The sequence below is a fragment of the Dysidea avara genome, chromosome 9 (genome assembly GCF_963678975.1).
Source record: "Dysidea avara chromosome 9, odDysAvar1.4, whole genome shotgun sequence".
Lineage (NCBI taxonomy): Eukaryota > Metazoa > Porifera > Demospongiae > Dictyoceratida > Dysideidae > Dysidea > Dysidea avara.
The window spans coordinates 22988539-23015140 of NC_089280.1; the positions used below are offsets into that span (position 1 = coordinate 22988539).

At 37.9% G+C, this 26602-nt stretch overlaps 6 protein-coding genes across 8 annotated transcripts; 4 read left to right on the plus strand and 2 right to left on the minus strand.

The window, feature by feature from the left end:
- The first annotated feature begins 393 nt into the window (after positions 1–393).
- On the plus strand, positions 394–4460 carry LOC136267308 (uncharacterized). Of its 2 annotated transcripts, none has more exons than XR_010706618.1 (3): positions 394–1565; positions 1622–3348; positions 3395–4460. XR_010706618.1 is itself a non-coding variant. In XM_066062402.1 (3 exons), exons 2-3 carry the CDS (start codon positions 2863–2865, stop codon positions 4361–4363), a joined length of 1455 nt encoding a protein of 484 aa, XP_065918474.1. In that variant the 5' UTR covers positions 414–1565; positions 1622–2862; the 3' UTR covers positions 4364–4459. The 2 variants fall into 2 exon arrangements, 1 of the variants encoding a protein (XP_065918474.1); XM_066062402.1 differs by having other exon boundaries at positions 414–1565; positions 3395–4459.
- Positions 4308–10181, minus strand: LOC136267309 (probable cytosolic iron-sulfur protein assembly protein CIAO1 homolog). Its single transcript, XM_066062404.1, has 13 exons — positions 10077–10181; positions 9221–9297; positions 8697–8778; positions 8559–8639; positions 7190–7309; positions 6681–6772; positions 6421–6482; positions 5928–6004; positions 5803–5865; positions 5436–5523; positions 5317–5380; positions 4576–4635; positions 4308–4516 (listed from the first exon to the last, which is right to left on the minus strand). Exons 1-13 carry the CDS (start codon positions 10114–10116, stop codon positions 4403–4405), a joined length of 1020 nt encoding a protein of 339 aa, XP_065918476.1. The 5' UTR covers positions 10117–10181; the 3' UTR covers positions 4308–4402.
- Positions 10166–16778, plus strand: LOC136267306 (phosphatidylinositol 4-kinase beta-like). The gene is made up of 20 exons (XM_066062400.1): positions 10166–10775; positions 11027–11070; positions 11139–11229; positions 11283–11404; positions 11661–11781; positions 12018–12125; positions 12641–12731; positions 13087–13223; positions 13377–13477; positions 13526–13586; positions 13641–13739; positions 14377–14473; positions 14639–14719; positions 15088–15167; positions 15619–15659; positions 15718–15838; positions 15896–16002; positions 16066–16201; positions 16305–16425; positions 16490–16778. The coding sequence occupies exons 1-20, from the start codon at positions 10413–10415 to the stop codon at positions 16672–16674; spliced, it is 2307 nt and encodes a 768-aa protein (XP_065918472.1). The 5' UTR covers positions 10166–10412; the 3' UTR covers positions 16675–16778.
- Positions 16779–16806: 28 nt separating this feature from the next.
- Positions 16807–19858, plus strand: LOC136267310 (syntaxin-18-like). 2 transcript variants are annotated; one of them, XM_066062405.1, is made up of 11 exons: positions 16807–16871; positions 16924–17049; positions 17110–17177; positions 17311–17429; positions 17500–17577; positions 18657–18723; positions 18780–18895; positions 18949–19049; positions 19411–19539; positions 19589–19669; positions 19726–19858. In XM_066062405.1, exons 1-11 carry the CDS (start codon positions 16857–16859, stop codon positions 19816–19818), a joined length of 993 nt encoding a protein of 330 aa, XP_065918477.1. In that variant the 5' UTR covers positions 16807–16856; the 3' UTR covers positions 19819–19858. The 2 variants fall into 2 exon arrangements, with proteins under 2 accessions (XP_065918477.1, XP_065918478.1); XM_066062406.1 differs by lacking the exon at positions 16807–16871 and having other exon boundaries at positions 17094–17177.
- A 205-nt stretch (positions 19859–20063) lies between these two features.
- LOC136267304 (EF-hand calcium-binding domain-containing protein 5-like) lies at positions 20064–25848 on the minus strand. Its single transcript, XM_066062398.1, has 19 exons — positions 25198–25848; positions 24974–25087; positions 24767–24882; positions 24671–24713; positions 24472–24571; positions 24235–24384; positions 24001–24121; positions 23862–23943; positions 23646–23805; positions 23467–23597; positions 22076–22204; positions 21800–21946; positions 21554–21658; positions 21346–21492; positions 21128–21301; positions 20971–21077; positions 20696–20922; positions 20447–20649; positions 20064–20350 (listed from the first exon to the last, which is right to left on the minus strand). Exons 1-19 carry the CDS (start codon positions 25813–25815, stop codon positions 20132–20134), a joined length of 3093 nt encoding a protein of 1030 aa, XP_065918470.1. The 5' UTR covers positions 25816–25848; the 3' UTR covers positions 20064–20131.
- LOC136267311 (N-alpha-acetyltransferase 60-like) lies at positions 25843–26601 on the plus strand. Its single transcript, XM_066062407.1, has one exon. It carries the CDS (start codon positions 25955–25957, stop codon positions 26585–26587), a length of 633 nt encoding a protein of 210 aa, XP_065918479.1. The 5' UTR covers positions 25843–25954; the 3' UTR covers positions 26588–26601.
- The last annotated feature ends 1 nt before the right edge of the window (position 26602 follows it).

Here is a 26602-nt window from a genome sequence, read left to right on the forward strand (position 1 = left end):
CTATCACTGTATGTCTCTCTATGTGTTATGCTGTCTGTTTCCACTAGGTAGCTTTATCTTCATCCCAGGGGCACTTATAAGCATTAAACTTTTGCATAAAATACAGCAATTTGCTGAGTTTGATTCATTAAAATATTGAAAGTCTCTCAGCGGTTGGGGGCTATGCCCCCAATCCCCTGCTTCTGATAACTCAATACTGCTGTTGGAACCTCCCTTCAAAAAATCCTAGCTATGCCCCTGCTTCCTTTAATATTCTTATAAGCACACTCGATATTGCTGAAATTTCTATACTTTTCAGTACTAGTGTGAGAAGCACACTCAGTACGAGGAGCATGCTTTATCTAGGGAGGTTGGGGGGGTGAGAGTTGAGGGTATGCCCTTTAATCTTCTCACTCTTTCATTCCATGGTTCCATTGCTCGTGTATATGCTTTAGATGACTGACTCAGTGAGGAATACTTCAAATAACTCACACTATTGTGGAACAAATTGTACCAACTCCTTCGCACAATTACTCATAACAAAGAATTTCTGCGTCATCATATTTATAGCCATGACCAACCATCCTATAATATATTGGGGTGGCCTGCACAATCACCATTATTAATTTACATATCAGCATATCTGTAATAACATTATTTGCTGTACTAGTCATAAAATAGATAACTAAAAGTGTGACAATCACACAAATCAAAACCAAAATAACAAGGTAACAGCACGCATGAGGCTGATGAAGGGGATCATGACGGTATTACTTAAATTGTATGTAGATGTTTCTCTTGTAGGTAAAAAGCTGCTTGCTGGAGCAGGATGGCTTAGTAACCAGATACTGAAAAGAATGTGGTTCAGATTATTTGTGATAATCAGAACACAAAATTTCTTAGAAGAGAGAGTGTTAATTAATGACCACTAGTTGCATCAGATTTGAAAATGACAGTGTATACGCATTACACACTAAATGATCAATTGTGCATAAAGTACTTTTCATTTCAGTGTGTATTGTGTAATACAGTATAATTATAAGTAATCAGTACAGGTGTAAGTTTAGAGAACAAAGATGGTTGATAGTATAGCCGTATATTGGGTTGCGGTCATCAGCTGTTGTTCCTTGGTATATTGTGATGAAGAATGTGTGAGTAATTACAACAGCTTAAGGAGAGAGTTCTTGGCTGTTCCTGATAACCTTGAAAAACTCCAAGACACATTTTATCCTATCAATAAGGCTAATCCGGTATACATAATAGTTCAGTATTACTATAGTGGAGTAAACAGCAGTCATTGTCCTGATGCATCTAAAGAGTTTTACCATGAGATTGTAGCAAGGCATTATAATTGGGGACAGAAATCTGTAAAATCAACTGACAAGAAATACCTGTGCTTTTGGATATGGACCAATTCCATCGCCTACCTGCTATTCCCACCTAGCTTCATGGACACCTACTCTCTTTTAACGGAGTCATTTTTTTCACTGGCTAGTAAGGAAGCACTGGTAAACTTACAACTTCCAAACCTGTGCATTGATACTGAACAAGATTTTCTAAGACATTTATACATACTAACAGCTAGGGTAAGTATATGTGTTATACAGAATGTATTGCTTAGAAAGTTTATTTATGTATGTAGCTGAAGTTGTTTGCATCAGGTGACCCCAACAACTTTGAGCAGAGCAAGATCCGAGGATTTTCTTATCACCTATTAAGTGAAGAACATCCATCCAGTGCATTACAGAGAAGCATGATAACTTTATTCAACTGGTGTGCTTATGCTATTGGAACGATTGTACTGTTGCTTCTCTCTGTAGTGCAAGTTGTGGTCACCAAAAGACAATACAAAACTGTGTACACTGCTGCCAAAGATTCTGTGTTGTTTTATTCTCTGATATGGTCAGGTGTATATATCAGCTTTATACTCAATGTTTTGTTGATTGTATTACGAGGAATTTATCTCATTGAGTTAAACGAAGCTAAAATATACATTAAGTTCATAGGCTACACAGTTGTAATGCTTTTCACACAGTTGGCTGCAGCTTTGGTGGTTACGGAGAAATCCGATGACTTTCCCACACCAGCAGTTTTGCACTACACATGTTTAAGTTGCATATTTCCCCGAGCGTCTAACGTATTTATTCAAACCATGGTCATATTTAACATATTTGTGTTCGTACAACAAATAGCATTTCATGGTGTTTTTCTACTGATATCTCTCCACACTAATCCAATTGGAGTAGCTTCAATGATTACAGTGTATATAATTGCCTTCTTCTGTCTGGTCTCTTTGGTGGCTCTGCTGATGCTACTAGCACAATATGTGATGTATTTGGTCAACAAAAAGAATACAAAGAAACTGGTTTACAGCATGGTAAAGTTACTATCAGCTGTAACAATCAGTCTGCTAGTAATGTTTGTGATAATTGTGTGGAGTGCATTTGCACTGATTGGTAATGACTTCTTATTTGATCCCAGCAGATTAACACATCCATTGTTTGCATCAGTTCTTATTTCAGGATCGTGTTGGTTAGGAAAGAGTATGGTCAGTAGTTTCTGGACCACTCATACGCTCAGTGATGTCCCCAAAACTCGTAGTACAGAAATTAAACTGATGAATACAGAATCGATGAATACAGAATTGACCACTCCATACATGGAATTAACAGACGAAATTGAAACTGTACAGTGACTATGTACCCCTTGTTTACAACTACATGTGTATTGTGTATTCAGTATTGTGAAGTCTATTTCAATATGTGCATTTTAACAATAGAAGCAACATTGACACTAAGTCTTTCTAACAATAACACTTTTACGTGACACTTGTGTATAGGCAATGTACCACAAAAAATTAGTTGCTATACTTATGTGGTAAAGATGACAATGATTCGTTATGTTACTGTTTTATTGCTTGGCTATATCGTGATAGCAGAAGATGAACAATGTGTAGAAAGCTACAATGAGTTTGAGAACAGATTTAAAGAAAAGGACACTAATACAGAGGTACTACAGAACACATTTTATCCCGTGAACCAAGCAACACCTAGTTATGTTCTAATCAGCTATTATTACTACAAGGAAATGGACTCCTGTCCTAACACAACCTTACTCAAAGTAAATCTAAAGTTTGAAGATCTAGATAAATACCATGATATGTCTGTAAAGGAACAAGAACTGTGTAACTGGGTGTGGACGGACTCGGCAGTTTATATAGCATTTAGTCCATGGAAGCTTAATTCATATGCACTTCTAATTGAGACCTTCTTTGCATCCCTAGGCTACGACAGCAAGGCCTCACTTGAAATTGATAGATTCTGCACTAGGAACATAAGCTACCAGCATCTGCAAAAGTTGACATCAAGGGTAAGAATTAGATTGTTTACATTAGCTTCATTATTTTATTGTTTAGCTCAAATTAATTACCAGTGGGAAATACAACTTTGCTTCAGCAAAGACAACTCCTGGATTTGCCTTTCAGCTAAAGAATATACGTGATGTTAAAATGGTGAAAGATGGAGCAAACACAGCGTTGAAGTTATTTTCTGACACAACAAGAAACACCATACGTTTTGGAATTGCACTTGGAGCAATAATGTTAGCTACCGTTGTATCCAAGTCAGCCAGGAGGTATAAATATGTAGTGAAACGAAAAGCTGAACGTTCAAAATTATTCTTTGCAGTCATTTGGGCTACAGCGATGGTTAGTTTCTTGTTTAATCTTACGGTGATAAGTATTACAATAGTTCTAGTGGTAATTCCATTACATACAGCCACAGAAGTTGGACTCAATATCAGTTACTTAGCAGTAATGTTATCAGTTGAGTTTGCAACAGCTGCTTACGTATGCCGGAACATCACTGACTTTCCCACTCCAAAAATCTGTACTTGCTGGTCTAAAAATATGCAGAAGATAGTTCCAATGTTAGCCTTGTGGAACATGCTCATCTCCTTACAACTACTACTGTTTCATGGAGTATTCATATTCATTGTGTTTATTAATCATCCCCTTGGCTCTTTGTGTATGACAATGGTGTACGCAATGACCTTGTACTCTCTTACAACTATGCTAGCAACTTGTATACTTGCCGGAACAATACTGGAAAGGTTGTTGAAGCGTGAACCAATAAACAAACAATTGGTGCTGAGCATACTGTATTTGATCACAGCTGTTGCAATAGGCATGGTGTTGCTTTGTGTGTTCATTCTTGCTGCCGGTTTTGCTTTTGTTGATGGCACCATTAACCCTTTCAACATGACAGCGATTGCTAATCCTCTCATTGCCTCAGTGACATTGGGAACTATGGGATGGATTGCTAAAAAGATGGTTGTACGATACTGGCTACAAAGTGAAAATGATGAGACATTTGTTGTCATATAAAATTTGTACTATAAAGTGATTATTTTATTGTATGGATTTTTACGATTCAATTACAAATTTCCACAGTTTTACTTTCCTGTCATCTGAACAAGACGCCAATAGTGTAGGATCCTTAGGATTCCACGAAACTGAATTGACATCAGAAAGATGAGCCTACAAATCAGACAACCAGTATCAATTAAATTAATGTTAAAACAACCAATGACATTAACCTGAGACTGTTGCCATATCAACTCAAACTTGGGCTGGTTAGAGTTTATAACAGGCATTACCTACATGGTACAAAGAAACATAATAATATTAATATGCATACATAGAAGACAGTTAAGTGATATGCTCATAGAGTGTAGTAATCACCACTTTAATAAGACCACCTCATATAGTGACCATGTCAAATAGGTCCCATACAATCATTAATAAGACTACTTCAATATGGCTGGTTTCCTATAACTGCAATGCCCGCATGGTTGTGGTGAATACTGGGGTCGTATAAACTAATAGCTTGCCAGTACTGCTACAGCTACTACTGCAAGAGTTGGAAGAAGTTTAACCTTCCAGTTTTTACAGACAGGACGGTCTATAAACTAAACAAATACCCCAGACAAATGGTGGCAATGTTCAACACAAAGCAACCAAGATTGAGGCTTGTCCCATGTTTCGTTTTGTGCCACTATAATACTTGTAATGTGCTGAATTGTAACAAAATGAAGGTACAGCTTTGCTGCCAGGTTGGTTTCTAATGCTCGCTAGAGAATCTGGAAATAGCAACCATTTGCCCATCTCAACTACGGTTGCAGTGCACAGAGGCTAGTTGCAGCTATCGAGTAGCTGGTGCCACTGACTCATCCGGAAAAAATGCAGGCATTTGAAGATAAATTATATGGAAATCAGCCTTTATAGTGGATGGGTCCATAGGTGGACCTATTAAAGAGGTTTCATCTCATGACCATTACCTCTCTAAACACTCTCACACTATCATCTGCACAAGCTGTTGCTAAGAAACCATTAGATACTGACCTAGGAAAAAGAAAGCAGTTTAATACTAGACTCGTACACCTCACAGTTTCATTACCAGCTGATATCATAGATCTCTCTTGTGTGGTAGCCAGACAGTGTACACACACATTTCCAGGTTGGATCATTGCCTACTGTTGGTATACCTAATAATAATAATACAAACACATACAAAACTTTTAGCACAGTACAAAGTTACAGTAGGACCAGCTATATAATCGAGAAATGAGGAAAGGTGTTGTTGTTTTCAATAAGAAAATTCACTGGATATTGTGGACCATACAATTTTGTTCACAATACAGCACTGGAGTGCTTTAGACAACTTTGTTGTGCTTACTTTATTTAAATTTATAGTTGAAATGAACACAATAAGCAGAACACACACATGCATACACGTATGTACATACGTACACACACACATTCACCTTCAGGATTTCCAGGTTTGTATCTCTTCCAAATTTTTACAGTCTTGTCAGCACTGCAAGATGCTGTGAATAAATAACAAACATGGTAAAGTGCATTTATATGATAACATGATATGCCTATTTACCAAGTTGGTCACCACTGGCATCAAAATCTATGCACCACACGGTGGATTCATGTCCTTCCAGTGTTCCACAGCATGTCCTATGGGAGTACAGTACTACATGACTTACTCTCACATTTTCTGAAATGTACATGCAAGCAATGCCTACTACCTACGTTTATAAATGCTGTCAGCATAAAAGTGTGTGTGAGTGCACTTGAGTGTGTATGTATAGTGTGTTTGTGTGGATGGTGTAGACTACTGGGAAGCATCATGATGTGGATGGCTTTACAGTGTGTGTGTGTGTGTGTGTGTGTGTGTGTGCGCATTAGCCTCTAATGCTGAGACAGTTAACCCTTCCAACATCTTGTATGAACAAAAATTTGCCACAGTTTTCAAAATCTTTTTAATTTACACCCTGTACTTCTGGTAACTTTGTCACGTAGTATTAGCAAGAGTTAATAATAAAGTAATATTCACTCTTGGTATTAGTACACTAGTCAAGATTATAAGTTACCAATCATCATCATCCTCCCTGAAGATCTTGATGGTATTGTCATAACTAGCAGATGCAAGTATCTGTAGTGACAGAATGTGATGATAATAACCAGAATAAGCATGCATATGTATAGTTTGTTAGCAATATGTGCATGTCACTCTGTGTGTATTGGTGGTGGTGGTGGTGTATGTGCGCGTGCGTGCATGTATGTGTGCGTGTGTGTTGTGCGTGTTTGTGTGTGTGCGTATGTGCTTGTGATTGTGAACACATGACACAACCTCTTCATGTGGATGCCACCGGACACACTTCACATCCTGGGTATGCTCATGGAGGACACTGACACACTCAAAATCTTCCCCATCATTAAGAACTACACGTACAATAAAACAAACCACACACATGTACCACTCACTAACTACAGTACACTACATATACAAACACAAGTATCCATGTACCTGTTTATATAGCAAAAGCAAATATGTACGTAAGTTCTGACGTTCAATTGTAAGCCTTCAAGTGCACAAAAATAAGTATTTTGTCTTGATATAAAGACTTAATTATAACTTGAGTCTCACTGACAATAATTGGTGTTCAAAACATGATTGTAATGCTGAGCATCACTTTGACCAATGCTACCCTTATTAGAGAGTTCCCTAACAGATAACATTATACTTACACAAAATATTAAATATGTACATTCTAAATGTAAGCCCATAATCTTAATTAAGAACAGGTTTCTGTAAATGTCTTCTCTTAGTTACATCAGCGTAGCATTTGTCCTACGTACCTTCCCATATCCACACAGTTTTGTCTCGACTACATGTAGCGACAAAAGTCCCTGTCTTGCTCCACTGAGCACTCTTCACCTCATTCTCATGACCCTCCAGTGTAGTTGAACACTGGAACTCTAAACAACGAGAAAAGTGTTCAAATTGATCTATAAACAAGTTGATGTTTTGCTACTTTTTAACCAGGTGCCTGTCTACTATAAGTATTGAATTATTTCTAAAAAAATGGTGTTGTTTGCTGTATATTAATCAATTTTGTTTTTGGTTTTGTAAATGCACAAAGCATTTTGTATTTCATTAATTACCACTGTTTTGCTGCTAACGAAGCGTAACTCAAACTAACCAAAAACAATGCTCATTACTGTACCTGTTTTTACAGTGGTTTTTTATGAAAAGAAAATTCTCTTGACAAAGCCTCGTGTTGGCTCTTCATTTTTGTTCACATGATAGAGACATGCCCTCTTTTGATTAAAAGGGATACACAATTTCTGGTAGCCTACAGGGCCCACACAGTCAAACTAGGAGTGCTGTTCACACTATATTTAGAACCAGTTTCATTTATATTTCAAACTGGCACAAAGTATAAACCTTAGGGTAATGCCTGTAAATTTAATACAGGGTCTAGAGTGCTCACATTGGCTGCTTTTAACATAAAGCTTTTTTGTAATTAATACAAGTGCGGTTGTACATACAAGTGTAGTTGTGGACAAACATAGAAACAAACAACCATACATACAGACACACACAGAATTTTTAGAAAAACTTTCACTAAGCCAAGCATGTGCTCATAGCCAGTCTTTGGGTCATTGTCTACCTAAACTTCATTTTAAATGGGTATTCCAAGTACACATCTATGTAGTGTGCATTGCAGGGGCAAATTAGCTGACTGGTTTCCAATTCCAAAGCTTTACTTGTACAGGTCATAGCCATGGGAAGTCTCTAAAATGATAAATTACTTTTAGAGGTGCATAATTTGCTTGAGAAGCAATTCTAAGTGATTTCATGATAAATTAAAGCTATTTGTGAGGCAAACTTCAAATTATACAACAACATTTTGGTCATAAATTTAGCCTGGAAACACAACTTTGTATCCGACTGTTCTATTAGGGTATATTGATCTAATATTTTAATTTTAATAAAGCTGAAAGCTGACTGATTTCTTTCACGAACCATGCCTGGTGTATTGTATACTTGTGTTGGTGTAGTGTGTGTGTGTGTGTGTGTGTGTGCACCCATGTCTTGTGTGCACCTTTCACGTTAATTTCTGACTTTTATTTCTAAAAAAACTGTATCTCAAATATATGCTAGAGAGAGAAATTCTAATTATCTCTTGCGTATTTACTGTAAAATCTTCCTGTACTCACATACCTCCATCTTTATGTTCCCAAATAGCAATAGTAGCATCAAAACTAGCAGAAGCTAGCATTAAGCCTGCTGGATGCCAACCAACTGGAAAATACACCATATATGGTAATTGTAAAGCATGCTTGTCTTATAATACATCACCTGATCTAATTGTTCTCTGGTGAGCATCTTCAAGAATAACCTTGCAAACCATTTTGTCTCCTTCCCAACCCCACAGTCGAATCTAAATAATAAATTTACAACACATGAACTCATTGAAATATCATACAATACATTTGTCCAAGAAATGTGAAAATTCCCAAATATTTCAAAATGAATAAGTACTTGCTCTGCCTACAATGCTGCTCTATACATACAATTAGTCAATTCAAAAACACTATTCTAGGTGCAGCCCTAGCATGTGTTAATACCTAAAATTTATAATCAAGTGATCAAAGCAAGGGTTTTCCCAGAGTAGTGGACTAAAATAGATTGAACAAGTGAAGATGATTACAGCACAAAAAATACCTCACTTGATTGTGCTAAATGGCTGTATTACTACCTGCCCTGTTATATGACATGGTATAGTGGTCCAAAAAATTTCACCTTATTTAGTGACTGCTACAATTTTAGGCTTTTTGTGCATTCTGCTGCACATGCGCTTTCCCTATACCACCATGACTCACTGTTTTATCACCACCACAGCTACTCAGTATGGTCCCAGTGGGGTTCCAGCAGACACTCCACACTCTGTCCTTATGACCTGTAGTAATATGAGTGTACTGTGAACATAACGGACAATGATTGTCTCATTAGTCACTACTCGTGTGCGTGCATGTGTAGTTGCACATGTTCTGGAATGGATTCACACAGTCATAATATTGTTTTGTGTAAAAGGATGACGTAACAATCGTGTCAGTCATCTCTGTAAGCAGATTACACTGGTAATGTCTCAGCTGAAATGTTGTATATAGTCTGTCTCAACAGTTCACACAAATCTGTAGCAACAATAAGCTCTGTTGAGAGCTCTTTAGTAGGGTAGCCAAGAGTCTAAGCCCATATAGTGTTTCAAACTTTCATAAAGTGTGCATAATCCAGATTCAGCCATTTGTTGCACTAAGAATACAAATAATTGGTGTTGCTTTGTCACAAGATTGCGTGAAGTGATCTGACTGGCTCTATCAACATTCCAGCAGTGGTCATGGAATGTATGCAAAGGGACCAGGTGGTTTATTTGACACCCCACAAAGAATAGGCAGATATTTTTGTGCATAAATATGGTATTCTTTTCTAGCAGAAACGGTGCTCCCTTCAGTTAATACCTGGATCTCATCAATGTATGTTGCTAAAAAATAGGTACCAGACACAAAATCACCAGAACTTTTTAGCTGTGCTAACACAAATTAATATAGTACTGTACAGAGAAAGTATTCCATTACATGCAGTCTCACGTGAGTAGATATGAATAATGTACGTAGAACCCTCTATCCGTGAATATACTGCTTTGCCATACACCAAACAATTATTTCACGGGTGTCGTACCTTCTAGAGTAGCTATCAAATCTCCTTTAACTGCATCCATTTTCTTAGCACTGTGCTTCAATTCGGTAAGGAGCTTACATAATTAGAATTAAAGCGCGCTTTACAATTTGTTGACTCCGCCCAAGTAGAAGATCATAGCTTCATGACTTGTCTTTTTCGAACTTGTTATACATCTAGTTTGCTGTTTCTGCAGTCCAACATTTTTTACTGGAATCGTGAGTATCAGTTTAGTTGAAACCTTTTGATTGAAGAAGTTTGTTGAGTGCGTGTTGGCGTTGGGTGTTTGCGTAGCCACTGTGCGCGCTACTGACGTTCACAAGTGAAAGATCACCGGACATGATGTCGGCAATAATAGAGGGCTGGCCTGATAGCAAGCGCTTGAGCCAGCCGGGAAAACCTGTCGCAGTAAGCAATGGTAGGCATCATTTAGAAGTACCGAATATGAAAGATTCTGGACAAACACACGCTCCAAAAGAAAACCATTCTCAACAGGACGACAAAAGCGGTAGAGAAGAAGTTGACTGTTTTCCAATTTGTCTTTCGTTACGTAAGAATACAGACTGTGAACTACCACAGCCTGAAAACTGTTGGCTAATGAGGCTATTTGAATCAACACTATTTGACATGTCAATAGCAATTGGTTATCTCTTTAACTCAAAGGAACCTGCTGTACAAAAGTATCTTGGAAACAGGCTATTTGTAAGCATTTATGAAGTGTAATTTGAATATGTTTGTTTTGTGTGTGTGAGGCATCTGTGCTTCTGTATTTGGTAAATAAACTAGCATTAATATTTCACTAAACTGTTCAGTATTATCAAGAGTCCATAATTAAGTAATAGATGTAAAACATGTTCAAAATTAATGAACAGTGTTATTTTTCTTACCATAAGTTGACAATTTGTGGTTATGTGTTCTGAATAGTAGAATCACTCTAAGTCTTCACCATGTAGGGGTTTAGAAATGAAGATGTTGACTTCTATCTACCTCAATTGATGTGAGTCAATTGATATGGTGACCTTGGTGATGTATTCAATTATCCTGAGTGCATTTTTGTTTCCATAGTAACATGTATATTCATGTGGATGGCCTCTCTGATGCACTGCATAAATACTTCTTACATCGATGCAGAAGTAGCGTCATGTTCTCACTTAGGGTAAGCAACTAGAAACTTGTAACTTAGATTTTTAAATGCTATTTAATGTCTAGGTTTGTTGGTTGTTAAGTGCTAATGGTAGAAATAGCTGGTTGCCATCCGATGAAGGTGCCAGGACTTCAATTCTTCTTCACTTATTAAAGACAGAGCAGATACGACCACAACCCATTGCAAGGTATCCTATAAACGTGTCTTGAAGGATGTGATATGTTTTTTAGGATGGCTTTAGTTACTATTGGTGGTTTCTATGAGATGAAATGTACTTGTCTAACTATTTTCTGGTTGGTTGGGTAGCTTTGTTCAGAACCCATGAGAGTTTCTAGTATTTATGAACTATTCCCTTTTTATGGTATCCCCTACTGTACATTGTGTTGTTAAAAATGAAAGATGTCATGGATTATTTCATAGTCATTTCATGCTGGTTGTTACAGGCCTGGTGTTGTAAGGTCAGTTTCTGATAAGAGTGGGTCTTCCTCCACAACAAGGCATCATCGGTCATTTTCATCCTCATCGCTTGCAAGACTAACACCACTCTTCAGACGGAGCAAAAAGGTGTGCAATATGTCAATAGAATCTCTTAAAAACGGATACTCTGAAATGTGAACATGCATTGGTGATACTTACATTTAGACCTTGAATGCAGTATACCACACTATTCACTAATGACATCTTATTATGGTCCCAAGTTATCTGGAATAGAATGGTTCCACAAGTTTTAATACTTTCCAACTATCTTTGTGTGACTTGTTTGTACTGTTTAAAGTTTTGTGTTGCCTTTTCCATTCCAGTCACGTTACGGAGAAGTTACTTCAGGTAGAGCCTTCGACACTGGTTGTAGATGTGTATTACCAACATTACCACATGAGCTGGCCACCTACCCACACTGTAGTTGTTCGGTTAGTATTAAAACTGTGCTATTGTACTGTATTCCATTCCATACTTCAAACTGTGTAACATGCTCTTCTATGCTGTGTACTTTATATGTACTGCATCTGTGTTCTATGCTACCAAGTTGCTGTGTATACTTCATGTAATTCTGTGTTTGCCATGTGTGAAGTAGTAAAAAATCAGTTTGTTGTCAGCACACTGAGCACAGGTTGGTGGTCTTGCTTGACATTGATGCGTTTTTGGTAAAGGCAGTGTATGGCTTGGGTTGTATGCATCCCAGAATTAAGTGGAGGTAGTTCTTTTCGTAGGATAGGAAAAGTATATATCTACATGCTGCCACATCTGTGTGTGTGTGCATGTGCGTAACGTTGTTGGTAATTGTTTAATTGTGTTTGTTTAATTGTAATTGTAGTTATACAGTAATTGTGTAATTTGTATAATTAGATGAAGTAAATACAGGAATGCAGCATTTAAATGATTTGTTAGTCTTATCACCACATGTGTGTTGTTTGTTATCGTATAGGCACCTAGGCTGGCTGCTCAAGATGCATTTGTCAGGTGCCTTGGTAACATCTGCAAGAAACTTCAGCAACACAATACTAAAGAACTAAAAAGTTAGCTGACAACACTTTCTCTCTTTATGTGTTTCTGCCTAATACTTTAGCAGTGTATTTCTTGTGCTAGTGTAGGATCTCGGAACCTATGTGTGGTAGGAACTCTTTCATGGTCACTTAATTGTGTTATTGCTACACATGTTTGGTGGGTAGTGGATCAGTTCAAATGGCTTCTAACATATACAATAGTCGCTAGGAGTGATACAAGTTGATTCATTTCATGCTCAGAATCAACTTGTGTTTCGTCACTGACCAAAAATGGTTAAAAGTGATCAGCTTCCAGTAGACATTGACTTAATTAGGGAGCACAGTTGTTCATTTGAAGTATCTTCATGTCTTCTTTCATTGTCTTTAGCTGCTCAGTTGTTTGGGGAACTGTCACAACTTAATCTCAACTTTCCTGCTCGTGTGGCAGTACCGTTTAGAAATAGTGATCACCAGGTGGTAAGAATACCAAGCTCTGAGGCTGTTGTGCTGAATTCTAAGACCAAGGTGTGTGTGTGTGTGTGTGTGTGTGTGTGTGTGTTGCACGTGTGCGTGCGTGCATGCACGTATGTGTGTAGTGTGTGCATGCGCGCATGTGTGTAGTGTGTGCACATTACACCTGTCATATTACAAAATTTTAATGTCTTTCTTTGATTACAGGCTCCGTATTTAGTACACATTGAAGTACTCACATGTGAAGACACATATCTATCTCCTCTGCCAACCAAACAATTAGAATACAGTGTGTATAGTGTCAATCTGTAAGCACATAATTGATCGTTGGTTTGAGATGTTATCACATATCATAGCACACCACAACAAGCTAAGGTTTGTGTCCGATCTGAAGGGACGTCACCACCGGACTTGAGGGTATATGGAACATAGTGACTTCAGTATGCCAGTGGTTAATTTTGTTTCTAATAGATGCACACTGGTGGGAGTGATGTAGAGGATGACACAAGTAGTAAAGAACAAGCTCATTTGTTGAATGATTCTCCAAGCAATGACTCAGATAGCGATGAGGTTAGTTAAGGGAGTATAGAAATGTAGTGGAACTTCTTTAGCAAAGCATCCTGAAAACATGGGTAGCTAGCTTGAGTATAATAACACTTGTGCTGGTCGTATTTGTATTAGTTGCTGTACATTTAGACCCCTGAAATCAGGACATAATTTATATTTAGCATCTTCCTGAAGTGTAGAAAGGAGAATCATGCTTTAGTCCCAATGTGTGTTATACTTAATCATTGGAAAGATCAGTTTGTTCATCTTTCATTATTGAGAAATATGTATTGTTGTATTGTGTGAAAGGAGATTTTTAATGGAGGGAACTTCTATGACCTTTACAACTGTTATGTTTTCATTCTAAGGGTTTTCCCATGATTTTCCCTAAACAGTTATGTAATAGTTTGAGTCAGCATTCTTGGTCAATAGTTCTTACCTAAGGGGCTATCTGGCCAGTTTTAAACCCACACACTCCTGTTAGGCCTGGTACCTGTAGGCCTGCATGGTAATGCATATGCTATTGGTGGGCAGTATTTTGTGTGTTAGTTTCTTAGCGCAAATAGGTTAAATCCCAGCTGTGGCTAGTCTGTTTTCTTAGTGTGGTAAAGTGAATATTTTTTGTGTTTATTACTTTATTGGTTGTGTTCAAATTATGTAGGTGGTATCGTTTTGTGTGGCTGATGTCAGGGAAAGGTTAAAGGAGGTGTCCTGTGTTCCATTCAATACTTTTGCAAGGGATCCTGAGGATCCTTCAGGTATGAAAGTACAACATGTATATACTCACATCAAAGTATGCATGTGTACGTATACAGTCTAAAATCTGTGTATATATTACGTACATATTTTACAGTACAGAAATGATGTGCATGCACACACATTCATCAGATAGCCACATATTGTTATTAAATTATCTTTCACAGCATCAGCCATGAAGGAGCCATGGTCAGACAAGGAGGCAAGAATCAGAGCCCTCTCACCATATGGACACTTCCCCAATTGGAGTATCCTTTGTATATATAAGTCTTATACCAGCCAGGTGGTGCTCTGTAAATGAGCCAGTTCTGCCTGTATTGGTTGCAGTGGCTACTTAAGTGATCATTGATCACCCCTACTTGCAGTAAACATGACTAGTACACTATTTACATAGAGAATATATAGAAAATGTTTCCATTTTTTTTTGTACTGTAAAGAACCTGTATCCCCAAGCTTTTGTAATGATATTAGTTTATGGTTATGCGGCTAACTTCTTTGTCCACACAATGCTTGAGCAGTTATGGTGGCCTGCAGCTGTGCCCACACCAAATCTGTCTAACCCTTCCTATAGGTTTGTAGTGATGGTAGCACGTTGTTGATCTTAACTTAGTACTAGAACTATTGTCAGTGATAATGAAGTGGGGAGATGACCTGAGACAAGAGTGTTTAGCCTCACAACTACTGGAACAGTTCAAGGTTGAGTTCTAAGTGATAAATCTGTACTATGTTAGTCCATGAAAAATTCTGATATGGGGCATGTCCAATTTATTAAAACATAGGTGTTTTTTGTTACAAAACATTGAAACAGCCTTACAGCAAAGCCTCCCAAAAAAGGAATTGTGTTTAACCTATTAATGTTGTGGTACATATGGTGGCTACAGCCATTAAGTATTAACCAAATTAGTAACCAGTTGTTATAGACTTATGTTTAGTTGTTCTTCTAAAATAATTTAGAATATAATGGTTTGGCTTCTGCACAATTATATTGCACCAAAATTCCGCTTTGATTTGTAGTAATTTTGAAATGCTCTTACTGATTTAAGCACATGCAAGCCTCTACGAACAAACAAAATGCATGCTTTTCTGTATGTAGTTTGTATGGTTTCCACTGAAGTTGTTACTATTTTTGTCAATCATTTCTCTTCAGCTTGTCTGGGACCAGGAGAAAGTTGCTGTATGGATTAGACCGTAAGTGAATTGACTTCCGTAAAACCTCATCTTAGTTATAAATACATTTGTCTTACAGGTACAAAGTTGTTGTAATGTCAGGGGATGGTGGTTTAATTGAACCTATCTGTAATGCAATCTCACTGCATCAAGTGAAGAAACAAAGCAAGTCATCTACTTTGTTACAATACTTCTACTCTGTAAGATAACATGCATGAATGTCACAGTGCAGTTTATGACTTTTTAAAATGCTACAGGAATTTGGGCCTCCTAATTCTGAAGGATTTTTAACAGCACAGCGAAACTTTGTGGCCAGCTGTGCAGCCTATTGCCTCATATCATATTTTGTTCAAGTAAAAGATCGGTAAGTGTGAACTGGTGGTTATGCCAAAGTAGTTAACACTGGTTCTCTCTCTCATCCCTCCAGACATAATGGTAATATTTTATTGGATTCAGAGGGTCACCTGATACATATTGATTTTGGGTTTATCCTTACAAATTCTCCCGGCAACAACCTGGGGTTTGAGAGCTCGCCTTTTAAACTGACACAAGAATTTGTAGAGGTAAGCATGTAGTGAAGCAATAATTCACTTTTGTGTTTAATATTTTTTGTTTGTTTGTTTGTTTGTTTTGTGCAAGTTACACATGATTGTATTCACTGCTCAGGTTATGGGAGGTGTTGATAGTGACATGTTCAAGTACTTCAAGATACTGATGTTGAAGGGGTTCATGGCTGCTCGTAAACACAACGACAAATTTATCCAACTAGTCGAAATAATGCAACCAGGTGAGAGCCAAACAGAAACTGTCTGTTTACTTTAACAATAACTTTCTCCTTTCTTGCTTACCAGGTTCTCAACTCCCATGCTTCAGAAATGGTTACTCCGGTGTCACTGCTTTGAGAGAACGTTTCCATATGAGACTAACTGAGGAGCAGGTTGAAGTACTGGTCAATACGATGATTGAGTCTAGTATGAACTCATTGACTACTAAGTTATATGATGGTTTTCAATATTTCACGAATGGAATTTTTTAACATGACATAGCTATAATTAAATAATTGTGTTTCCTTGTACAGAGAATACCTTGTGTTATTTGTAAATTGTTTTTCATCATCAAAAATAATGGATGTATATTTGATCCGTTGTGGGTAGTTTACGGTTAAAGTACGGGATCACGCAACTAAAGCTGTAGTATTTTCGATTGTGGTTCGCGGTTATGGATGTTACGGAGGTATACATTGCATGGTAGTGTTTGTTTTGTTAGTTGTTCCTTCTTTTTGCAGGTATTCAAAGCGGTGGTTAAGACTCTTCGCTTGAAGGCCAGAGCAGAAGGCGACTCTTTGTCTTCAAGTCTTTCTTTAAAGCCAACACGACACACGAGCACCTTTTCATCCCAAGCAAAAGACGTGGTAAGGAAGCACGAGAGTTACATATAACGTAGTATCTTGTTAAGATATGTTATGCTTTAGATGAAACAAATTAGTAAGTTGCGCGATTTTCTTCTGGAACACAGGAAAAATTACATAGACACTTCTGGGTAGGTGTACATGTATATACACTGAACTGCATCAACTTACACACAATACAGTAGGTGCTACACATGTGTGCACACATGCTACGTACATGTGACATGCTGATTGACATTAGCATTACGATGGTGTCCTTTGCAGTCACTTGGTCTCCAGTACACACACTGGTATGACAGACGCTGAAAGAGATTCCATTGACAGTGAAGCTCAGCAGTACATGAAGTTGTGTACAGATGCCATCAAACAGTTAGGGGACTATGGTGTGTAGTAGTTTGTTCTGTACAGTGTTAGTACATGAATCATTTGAGTATTTCTGATTTCTTTAAATAGGCTCAGTGGAAAACATTCCCACCCAAGCCCAGATTTACCACAAGGAAGTTCAGAGTCTCTTGGAAAGTTTTCTAAAAGGTAGACAAATTACTGCAGTAGTGCTTGTTCACCTGGCCCCTTGTTTTTACTTAAATACTTTTTGTTACAAAACTATTACATGTTCAGTTCACCACTTTAGTATCACTGGGTAGGCATGACAGAAAATTCCACATGTAGTACATTGCATGATCCAATGAGTAGTAACTGACACTGTGTGCCCTTACAAAAATCTATAACGTGAACTTGTGCTAACACTGCATATGTAAACTGCACGTGAGGATTTCTCCCAGACGCATGCACGCAGTTCAGTCAGATTCTGTTTGCATGTTAGTGTATGTGTGCAGTTTATGTTCACATGTTGATACTGCTAGCATGTGTGCAACTGTTCGCAAACTATTGTCACTATTTGCATGGTTTGCTGTATTTAGATTTGCATTGTTAAAAGTGAAGTAAAACAGATAAAATATTCTGGTTCGTAGTTGTGAGGTCCATCTTGTATACAGGGTTACTGGTTGTACATCCTTTCTTTGCTAAGTTTCTTTAGACTACAGTGCTAAGCATTTGTCTGTCAGCTGGTTGTACTCCAGTTATAAAGTCTTCACTCTCCAGTTCAACAGTTAAGAAATCCTTATATCTTTATGGCTGCCTTGTAGTGTTTGTTAGTGTAGTGAGCTGGCTGGTTGTGCCCCACTTTAGCTTAGTTTGGCATCTTTATGGTTTCCTTGTACTGTTTTTTAGTCGCATGGAATTGCACAGTAACAATTTGATTGCAATATTCATGTATGACAGAGTTGTTGAATGTTAGTAAGCTGCACACAAATTGCATACAAACAATATAGCAGCGTATTAAGCAAATTGCAGTAACTGCTAGTTAAGATAGAGTTTTCAATCTAAGCAAACTGCATGCAAACAATTTGATAACCAAACAATTGTGTACTATTGTTTTTGTATTGCATGCATGCAAAACGTACACGATTTGTGCACAGCTTTTTGTTTTTGTTACCAAAATGCACACATTTTGCACTTTTGTTTGCTTAATTGCATACACTGTTGTCGAAATTTTGACGTGGTACTGACTGTTGTATTAGGGTACTTTGTTTTCTGTTATGTACTTATAGAGGTTTGCAGACTCTATAGTGAGCAGAGGGCGGTAAGAGTCAAGAGGATTGTGGAAAGAAAGCAAATGTAAGAACATTTTTCTTCTAGCTTATCCTGTGAACATTATTTCACTACCTTGGTAGCTCAAGATTATTGCCACGGTCATACCAATTAAAAGCCACAGGTGCTAGTAATGAAGATAGTTCTTCATCACCTGAGGATAAACCCGAACCCAGTGACAGTAAAACTGAACCCAATGGTGGGTTAGGATAATGTAGTGACGTTGCGTTATATCAAAGATCGCACTAAAAGGTGAAGATACAAAACCAGCTGCTGCTGCAGTAGCAGTAACAACTACAGCAACTGAAGAAGATAATTTTACTTCAAAATTGAGTGCTGAAGAGTTGAATGAGGTACTTTGTTGTTTGTGTTGTATTTATTACAAGATTTTCAAAAATGTGGGGTTTTCTATGTGCAAGCCAGGCTGGACCTTTACTAGAGTACCGTATAGAAGGAAACTTTGGCGAATTTGGTGATTCGCTACAAATTCGCCAAAGTTTAACCCACCAATTACTTATAGCGCCTGAGATTAGCATCTTCATAGCTACAGATTGAGCTTGAAATTGCCAAAGTTTATTTTGCCAAATGCAAATTAGCTTGTTATTCGCCAAAGTTTCCCTCTATACGGCATACACAAGGCTGTATCATAACTTTACAAAAGTGAAGTGGGGTATTAAAATTCGTATTCTTTCATTCTTAAACTTGTTTTTATAGTTAGAACAGGAAAACCAGTTGATGTTCTCGGAGTTGAATAGTGTGGCAGATGAAGTGAAGCAGATCGAAGGAAAAGTGGTTGAAATCTCTCAACTAGTGGATGTGTTTTCAGAGAAAATCCTCCAGCAGGTAAATGTCTATGTTTAAGTAGTAAATGAAACCTCATGTGGAACTTTAGTCAGAGATTATTGATACTGTCGCTGATATGGCTGTAGAGGCTACTGAAAATGTTAAAGGTGGAAATGAAGAAGTTAGACAGGTAGTGTCTATTTTCAAGTCTAGGTATAGAAGATTATTTTATTGATTCCATTTTAGGCTATCAAGAACAGAGCCAGTTTTAGAGCATGGATATTGTTCATTCTCATTGTATGTTCATTTTCTCTGTTATTCTTAGACTGGTACAGCTGATGACTGTGTCATAAAATTCACTATTTATTTTATTTCAAGATATGTGCCAGTACAAACCGAGGAGTACATAGATGACCAGAGATTGCATGTTTCAATACATTTGTAGGCTACCCTGCTCTAGTAAACTCCTCTGTTACAGTAGTAGTAGGCCCTGCTATGCTCATTCCACAACCAGGTAGTTCATGTGAATGCTATATTAGAGTATTTTGAAGCTGTTCAGATTGTACACTACCATGCACACACAATAACTTTTTAAAAATCTTTGAAGCTGAAAAACATGGACAATACTTACAGTATGGTGTTATGACTATAGTTATGTGTTGTCAGCCATTTTACTGGCATGTTCCAATAGTGACAGACACACAGACAACCAGTTGTACAAGTGTAGTGCTGGAAGGGAGCCTTGTTGGAATACACTGTCACTGGCGATTGGCTGCATGGCATCTTGTAGTCTAGTAAAACAAGCGGCTGGTTCAGTTGTGTGCAATGGATCATAATCCTGCATCATCTTTACTATCTCTAAACTTAGACTCTGAAAGAGAAAAACAATTTACATAACAGGTCTCTCAGTACGATGCAGTCTAGTAACAATTTAAAGGCTATCCATAGAGTATTCTACAGTACATACCGACTTATAGCTGTTCCATTCTCCAGAACTTTTCTCTGGGTCAAACACAGCCAACAAGGCCTTGGTGATCTGGTTTACAATGGGTGGAGGGTCCACATAACTTCTCAACTCGGCAAAAACTCTTGAATTTAACACATCTAATGTTCCCTTCAGTTCCGACAACATAACTTGGTCAAAGAGCAAGTCTACTTCAGACTGGGGAGCTAAAAGAAATAGATTGTGAATGCCATTCACTGTTATTGCACTAACTTTCTCCACGCTCCAGTAGCTTGTGATAGGCCATGGATAACAATTTCATTATTCTCATCACTTCTCTGTTTTGTGCATAGCTCATTTTCATGTCACGTTTCACTCCCAGATCAATCACAGCCACAGCACATCCTGTCTGATTTCTGACTGGATACGCCCAATGAGTGGAGCCATAGGCTTCAGCCATAGTAGTACCACTAGTCCTCACACACTGATACAAATAACCCCTATACATTGTATATTGGGTATTAGAATACACAATAATGGTATATTACTTGAAGAGATTATCTTTTTGGTACATTCGTTGGCAATCCATGTCTGGCTTTTGTGTGCCATCTCGGATAAGCAATGGATTACGTAGTACAAATTTGTCATCATTTTCCTAAGATAAATGACCATACATAATCAAAAATTTGCTAAATATAGATTTACTCGTAGTTGTTCCAGTTCAGCTTGTGGGAGGGGCTCAACTAGGTAGAGCCCACATTCCTGCAGTACACTGCCACACCTCCTTTGCAACCAGCAGAAACAAGACTGGGTAATGTAGACCAGCTTACGTCGGGAATTGATCAAGTCAAACAATTCTCCCAATAGCACACAAACACCCTACAACACAGTACATAATCTTTAATATGTCATTGTACTTGTACCTTATAGAATTGACATTCGTGAGCCTCAAATTCAATGTATGGATTAGTATCCTCTTCATTAAATATCAAACTGTCTATATTAAGTGTTGCTATTGTACCACTATGACTGCTGGAGATTGGGGTGACCACCAGAGAGCCAGTATACCCCTGTAAATATGAATAGTGGTAAATAAAGGAAGTTGTAAAGCACAGCAGTAGGTTTGCATACATCTGGGTTCACTCTGATGTCTGGTGAGAAAAAGTAGACTTCAGGTACCATCTGTACTCCAGATATGTGTAGCTGATCACCACTATCAACTGCTTGAAAACTGACCTGTTATTATTAAAAAGAGTAGTTGTATGTTCTATTAGAGTAGTTTAACATTTAACAAGACTGTGTACATACGTATATTCATAGGAACTTCATTTATCTGATGAATATAGTGGAAGACTATTAATTCTGATGATCACTTACTTGACGATGTTTCTTGTGGAGTGTCTGACCAACAACAACTTCTTGGCAGTGACTTGAACTAGCAACAAATTCTAGCAACTCTTTGGATGCCAGACATTCACCGATGTATGCACTGATCATCTTCTCTTTCCCAAACTCTTTGGCATCCTATAGTTAGAAAAAACAAGTCCATGAATATATAGCAATAACTCAATTGACATCTTTGTTAGAATATATTAAAGATTAAATATTTAAATGTACATTGTATCAGAAGTCTTTGTTCTGTATAGTGTATACCTCTTCGATGATGCCACATGCAGCAGTGTAGGCTGGTATCATAGTGAGGCCACTAGTCTTGCCAGTATCGGTGATCTTCTCCAACCATTGTTGCCTCTTCTTACTCCTTCTTTCTTCTTCAAATGTCACCTGTCAAACAAACAGCCATCAAATGCTCATTCCCATGAAGAAAACCCACTGTACGTATATAATAAGACTGTGTATAAACATTGTGTACTTTTGCAGGAGCATGGTATGTACAGTTATGACAAAGTTCTGCTGTTAATAGGTACCTGGATATAAATGCTATATAAGTTTGTATATGTCATTGGAGAATTTATCAGGGGTGCCGCAAGGCTCAGTATTAGGTCCTTTGCTCTTCCTTCTTTATATAAATGATCTCCCTAGTAATGTTACCTCTAAAATCAGACTCTACGCCGATGATGTAATTTTGTATAGAGAGATTCATAGTGCAGAAGATATTATTAGACTACAGAAAGACTTGGACATCATTGCTCAGTGGGCCCACACGTGGCTAATGAAACTCAATTTGACGAAGTGTGAACACCTCACTATAACAAATAAGAAAAACCCTATAAATTCAATGTACAATATCAACAGTCATTTCCTCTCTAAGGTCAATTCTGCCAAATACTTAGGAGTCACCTTTAGTCACAACTTGTCTTGGCATGATCACGTTGTTGCCATTTGTAATAAAGCAAACTCTACACGTGCATTTTTGCAAAGAAATCTCAGGCAATGCTCTCCTACTATTAAATCACTTGCTTACCTCACTTACGTACGACCAATTTTGGAGTATGCCTCTACTGTATGGTCCCCTTATGTCAGAACTGATATTGCAAGACTAGAAATGGTCCAACGTAAGGCTGCTCGTTTTGTCTTCAACAAATTCTCAGCATACTCCAGTGTGACCTCTATGTTGTCTCAATTAAACTGGCAATCACTTGAAGTAAGAAGAACTAATGCCATCATCACCATGTTTTACAAAGTTATCAACAACCTTATTTGTATTGACTTCTCACAAGATCTCCAACCAGTATTGTCATCTACCCGGGGTTATCTTAAAAGATTCATCAGTTTACCTGCTAGAGTTAACTCATATTATCATTCATTTCTCCCACATTCAATTCGACTTTGGAACTCACTACCTACTAACTTAACTAATGCACCTGACTTAACACATTTTGTCACGCACTTCATCTTTATAGAGAACAGTTATTTTAAGTTCACATCTTTTCACATGCACACAACACTCAATTATGAGGTATGTGCATTAAACAAATTAAATTTTATTACTATTAGAACTTTACAGTGTGCAGCTCTGAAAGTCTGAAAGCAACTTGTGACAGATACAGAGTTATAGGCACCCACTAACTAGCACGATGACTTACTTTCACAGCAGAGAATAGAAATTCCATGATCTTATCAAATGATGCTGAAGTTTCGTGGCCAATTAAGTTATCAAGGTAATCACAGAATTCTCTTCTCGACAGTGCACGGCTCAGTTCCTGGTCACTCAGCTCTGTACACAGATAGTACTACATAAAATATAAACACTCACTAGTATTACCTTCCACTTCAATATTTTCATTGCCAGTGAATTCTTTCTGTCTCAACAGCACTTCATGGATCTGGCTCATGGCTACACGTCCAGAACAGTTCACATCCCAGAAATCAAACAGAGCATTAAACTGCTTTTCTCTGTAAGCAGCATATCGCAACATCTCGGCCTGTAGACATGATTGAGGCATGACAAACACATATTATAATCTTCTGTAGTTTGTACCTGTTTGACCCTGGAAGCTCTTTCATCTTCTGTCTCAGCAAAGTTTTCTTTCATGTATTTAGAGAGTTGCTCAGCAGCTTCACTACAAAACAACGCTAGCTATTACACAGCAGTATCACCGGATGTTACCATTACTTACACTGTTTCATTTTCTGACAGGAATAATTTCAACAGCTGGGTGAACTGTTCTTTGGTGAGGTACTCATGGTCCCAAGACTGTCCTGGTCCTGTTGGAGTGGCAACTGGCCACCTACGCATGCCTAAATGAAAACGATAAGAAGTGAAATGTATTGCTTTGTGTGCCAGTCTCCTAGAGAAATTCCAAAACAAAAGTTATTTATGTGTACAACTACAATATGTTCTATGCCAATACCTGACAACTCCCTAGCTCTTGATATACACAAGATCCTAGTGTCTGGTCGACTGTCATTTATTGGTGTTGATATTTCCTCACTACTGCTAAGTCGTAGCTCCTCCTGCCATTGTTCCTCTTCCTCAACCTCAGGAATCTCTGCCAGTGGCCCTGAAGAGCAACAATATACACCAAATAAATACATAATCATAATAAATACACACTCATACAATGCGTGCACAACACACATATTCTTACAGTGTCTGGGGTTGAGATATTGACATCTAACTTCTGCAGGAAATGAGTCATAATATTTTGCCAACAAGAGAAGCACTCGTGGACGGTCCAGTAAACCTGACTACAAACATGTATGTGATAATCAGATCTGATGATAATACTCGGCCATACAAACAATGTAGTAGTTACTGTTCCAGCAACATTATAGAGATCGACATACCTTTTCTTCATCACAGTGGTCAAATATATCAGCAAGGATCAGCCTGTGTGTAGTGTTCTAAACATAATGTGTAAGTGTCTTCTTTTTTTCACTGACCATACTGTCTTTATGAGTTGTTTACTTTGGTGTTCTTGAGCACATAGCTCCATGTGATGAACGAAACTGGAGAATTGTTCTTCAGTAGAAAGCTCCTTAGCATAGTCCCATACATACTGCAGGGAAGGAATTGTTTCACGCTCGCATGCAATGTACCAACATAAATGCATGCACACACAAATACTATACACAGACTGTATTACTTACAGACACAAACTGTTCTTGATCATTAAAAACAGATTCACTGCTGTCACTTATAGTGGTGGGAGACAAACTATCAGCAAACTGACTATCATCAAATGACTTCAACATCCTGTAAACCTGTGACAGAACAAAAAATGTATAAGGTTCAAACACAAAGACACAGCCTCTGATATATTTTTATATTGTATGTTTTATTAGAGTATATATTATCAGGTGCCCCCACTCACTGGATTAGTAGCTATCGTTTCATCATGTTCACCATTCCATTGAGCACAATGTTCAGCTATTATTTCTCTGCGACGTTCTAATTCTTTCTGTTTCTTCTCCATTTCAATGGCCTCTTCTCTTCTCCTCTGCATCTCTGCCTTCATTGCTATTAGCTTATCTTCATTAAGAATTTTCTGTCGTAATTCTTCATAAACTTGTCTTAGTCCCCTTGCATATGGAGAGGCCTCAGGAAAGTTGCTATAACGTGGATTGTTTCTCATCAAATATTGAGCTAAGTAGTTGATGGGGTTAAAGTGTTTCTCTGGTGGACGTTGGCCAACTTCAATTAAAAGTTTCTCCAGGCCTAGAATAAGTGTGGGCAACAGCTTGTCTATTAAATATGCACGTGAGTCCAGGTCAAAAGTCTGCGCCTCCAGCCATTCTTTTGCTAGCATATCCACTGCGAGCCTTAGCTTCGCTTTTTCTTGTTGCTTCTTCATTAAATGGCGAGACGAAACTGTCCTGTCTAACTTGGGCTTGTACTTGGTGCGATGGTAGCCCTGCCATTTCTTAGCAGCAGATTTTACGTGCCTCAAAACAGTCTCATCCAGCGCCGCCTGTTCCTCAACTATCTCCATGACAACTGGAAGTTTTGGTGAGCATTATTTAAAACAAAGACGCAATTAGCGTTATTTAGAACAAAGGTTTGTTTTAGTTTGAGAATTTTATTACAGTAATCCTGTAATCGGATACGAGAGGGAGAGTTTAGTGGACCGAATGCATTGTCCTCAACCGAACATTGAAATCGTACACTTGAACGAGACGCACAGAGAAAGTGTAGAGAGTTTGTGTGAAGAATGCTTCCCAATTCATTATCCTGACTGGTGGTACAATAACATATTGTCAGATCGTGTACAGTTCTCTATCGGCGCCTTCAGCGATGTCCATCTAGTTGGAATGATTGTTGCTGAATACCAGAGCCCAAGAGAAGCACGGGAACAAGGGAAGATATCATACAGTTGTTCCAACTACTCCGTATTATACATTATCAGTCTTGGAGTAAGGTCTGAGTACAGGAGGCAGGGAATTGCCAGAAAGCTTATCTGTCTGCTACTCGATTCCTTAAACACAAACTGTAAACTGGTCTACTTACATGTACAGAGCACAAATGATGTTGCAATTAACTTTTACCAGTGGCAGAACTTTCAAGAGTATAGCAAAGTTCCTGGTTACTATACAATTAATGATACGCCGGCTGATGCATTAGTTTATACTTATCCAATCCACGGTGGACCTACTGAACTAGTTCCCTGGACTGATTTATTTTTAAATTCTATTTATATGATGTATGATTGGACCTACACTCAATTCCAAAAATTGTTCTCGTATGTTAAGGAGAATTTCACATAATATGAGTAAGAGCAG

Excerpts from the sequence above, each read along its gene's own strand:
- LOC136267306 (XM_066062400.1), top strand. The coding sequence starts at position 10,413 with ATGATGTCGGCAATAATAGAGGGCTGGCCTGATAGCAAGCGCTTGAGC. Across the intron at positions 11,071-11,138 it reads TTCTATCTACCTCAATTGAT|TAACATGTATATTCATGTGG; the intron begins GTGAGTCAATTG and ends TTGTTTCCATAG. Across the intron at positions 16,202-16,304 it reads TGACACAAGAATTTGTAGAG|GTTATGGGAGGTGTTGATAG; the intron begins GTAAGCATGTAG and ends TTCACTGCTCAG.
- LOC136267310 (XM_066062405.1), top strand. Across the intron at positions 19,540-19,588 it reads CAGAGAAAATCCTCCAGCAG|TCAGAGATTATTGATACTGT; the intron begins GTAAATGTCTAT and ends GTGGAACTTTAG. Across the intron at positions 19,670-19,725 it reads GAAATGAAGAAGTTAGACAG|GCTATCAAGAACAGAGCCAG; the intron begins GTAGTGTCTATT and ends ATTCCATTTTAG.
- LOC136267304 (XM_066062398.1), bottom strand. The coding sequence starts at position 25,815 with ATGGAGATAGTTGAGGAACAGGCGGCGCTGGATGAGACTGTTTTGAGG. Across the intron at positions 21,302-21,345 it reads ACGAATGTCAATTCTATAAG|GGTGTTTGTGTGCTATTGGG; the intron begins GTACAAGTACAA and ends ACTGTGTTGTAG. Across the intron at positions 20,650-20,695 it reads GCTACTGGAGCGTGGAGAAA|CTCCCCAGTCTGAAGTAGAC; the intron begins GTTAGTGCAATA and ends TATTTCTTTTAG.
- LOC136267311 (XM_066062407.1), top strand. The coding sequence starts at position 25,955 with ATGCATTGTCCTCAACCGAACATTGAAATCGTACACTTGAACGAGACG.
- LOC136267308 (XM_066062402.1), top strand. The coding sequence starts at position 2,863 with ATGACAATGATTCGTTATGTTACTGTTTTATTGCTTGGCTATATCGTG. Across the intron at positions 3,349-3,394 it reads TGCAAAAGTTGACATCAAGG|CTCAAATTAATTACCAGTGG; the intron begins GTAAGAATTAGA and ends TTTATTGTTTAG.
- LOC136267309 (XM_066062404.1), bottom strand. The coding sequence starts at position 10,116 with ATGGATGCAGTTAAAGGAGATTTGATAGCTACTCTAGAAG. Across the intron at positions 6,773-7,189 it reads AACTGTGTGGATATGGGAAG|TTCTTAATGATGGGGAAGAT; the intron begins GTACGTAGGACA and ends TTGTACGTGTAG. Across the intron at positions 4,517-4,575 it reads TGATATGGCAACAGTCTCAG|GCTCATCTTTCTGATGTCAA; the intron begins GTTAATGTCATT and ends TCTGATTTGTAG.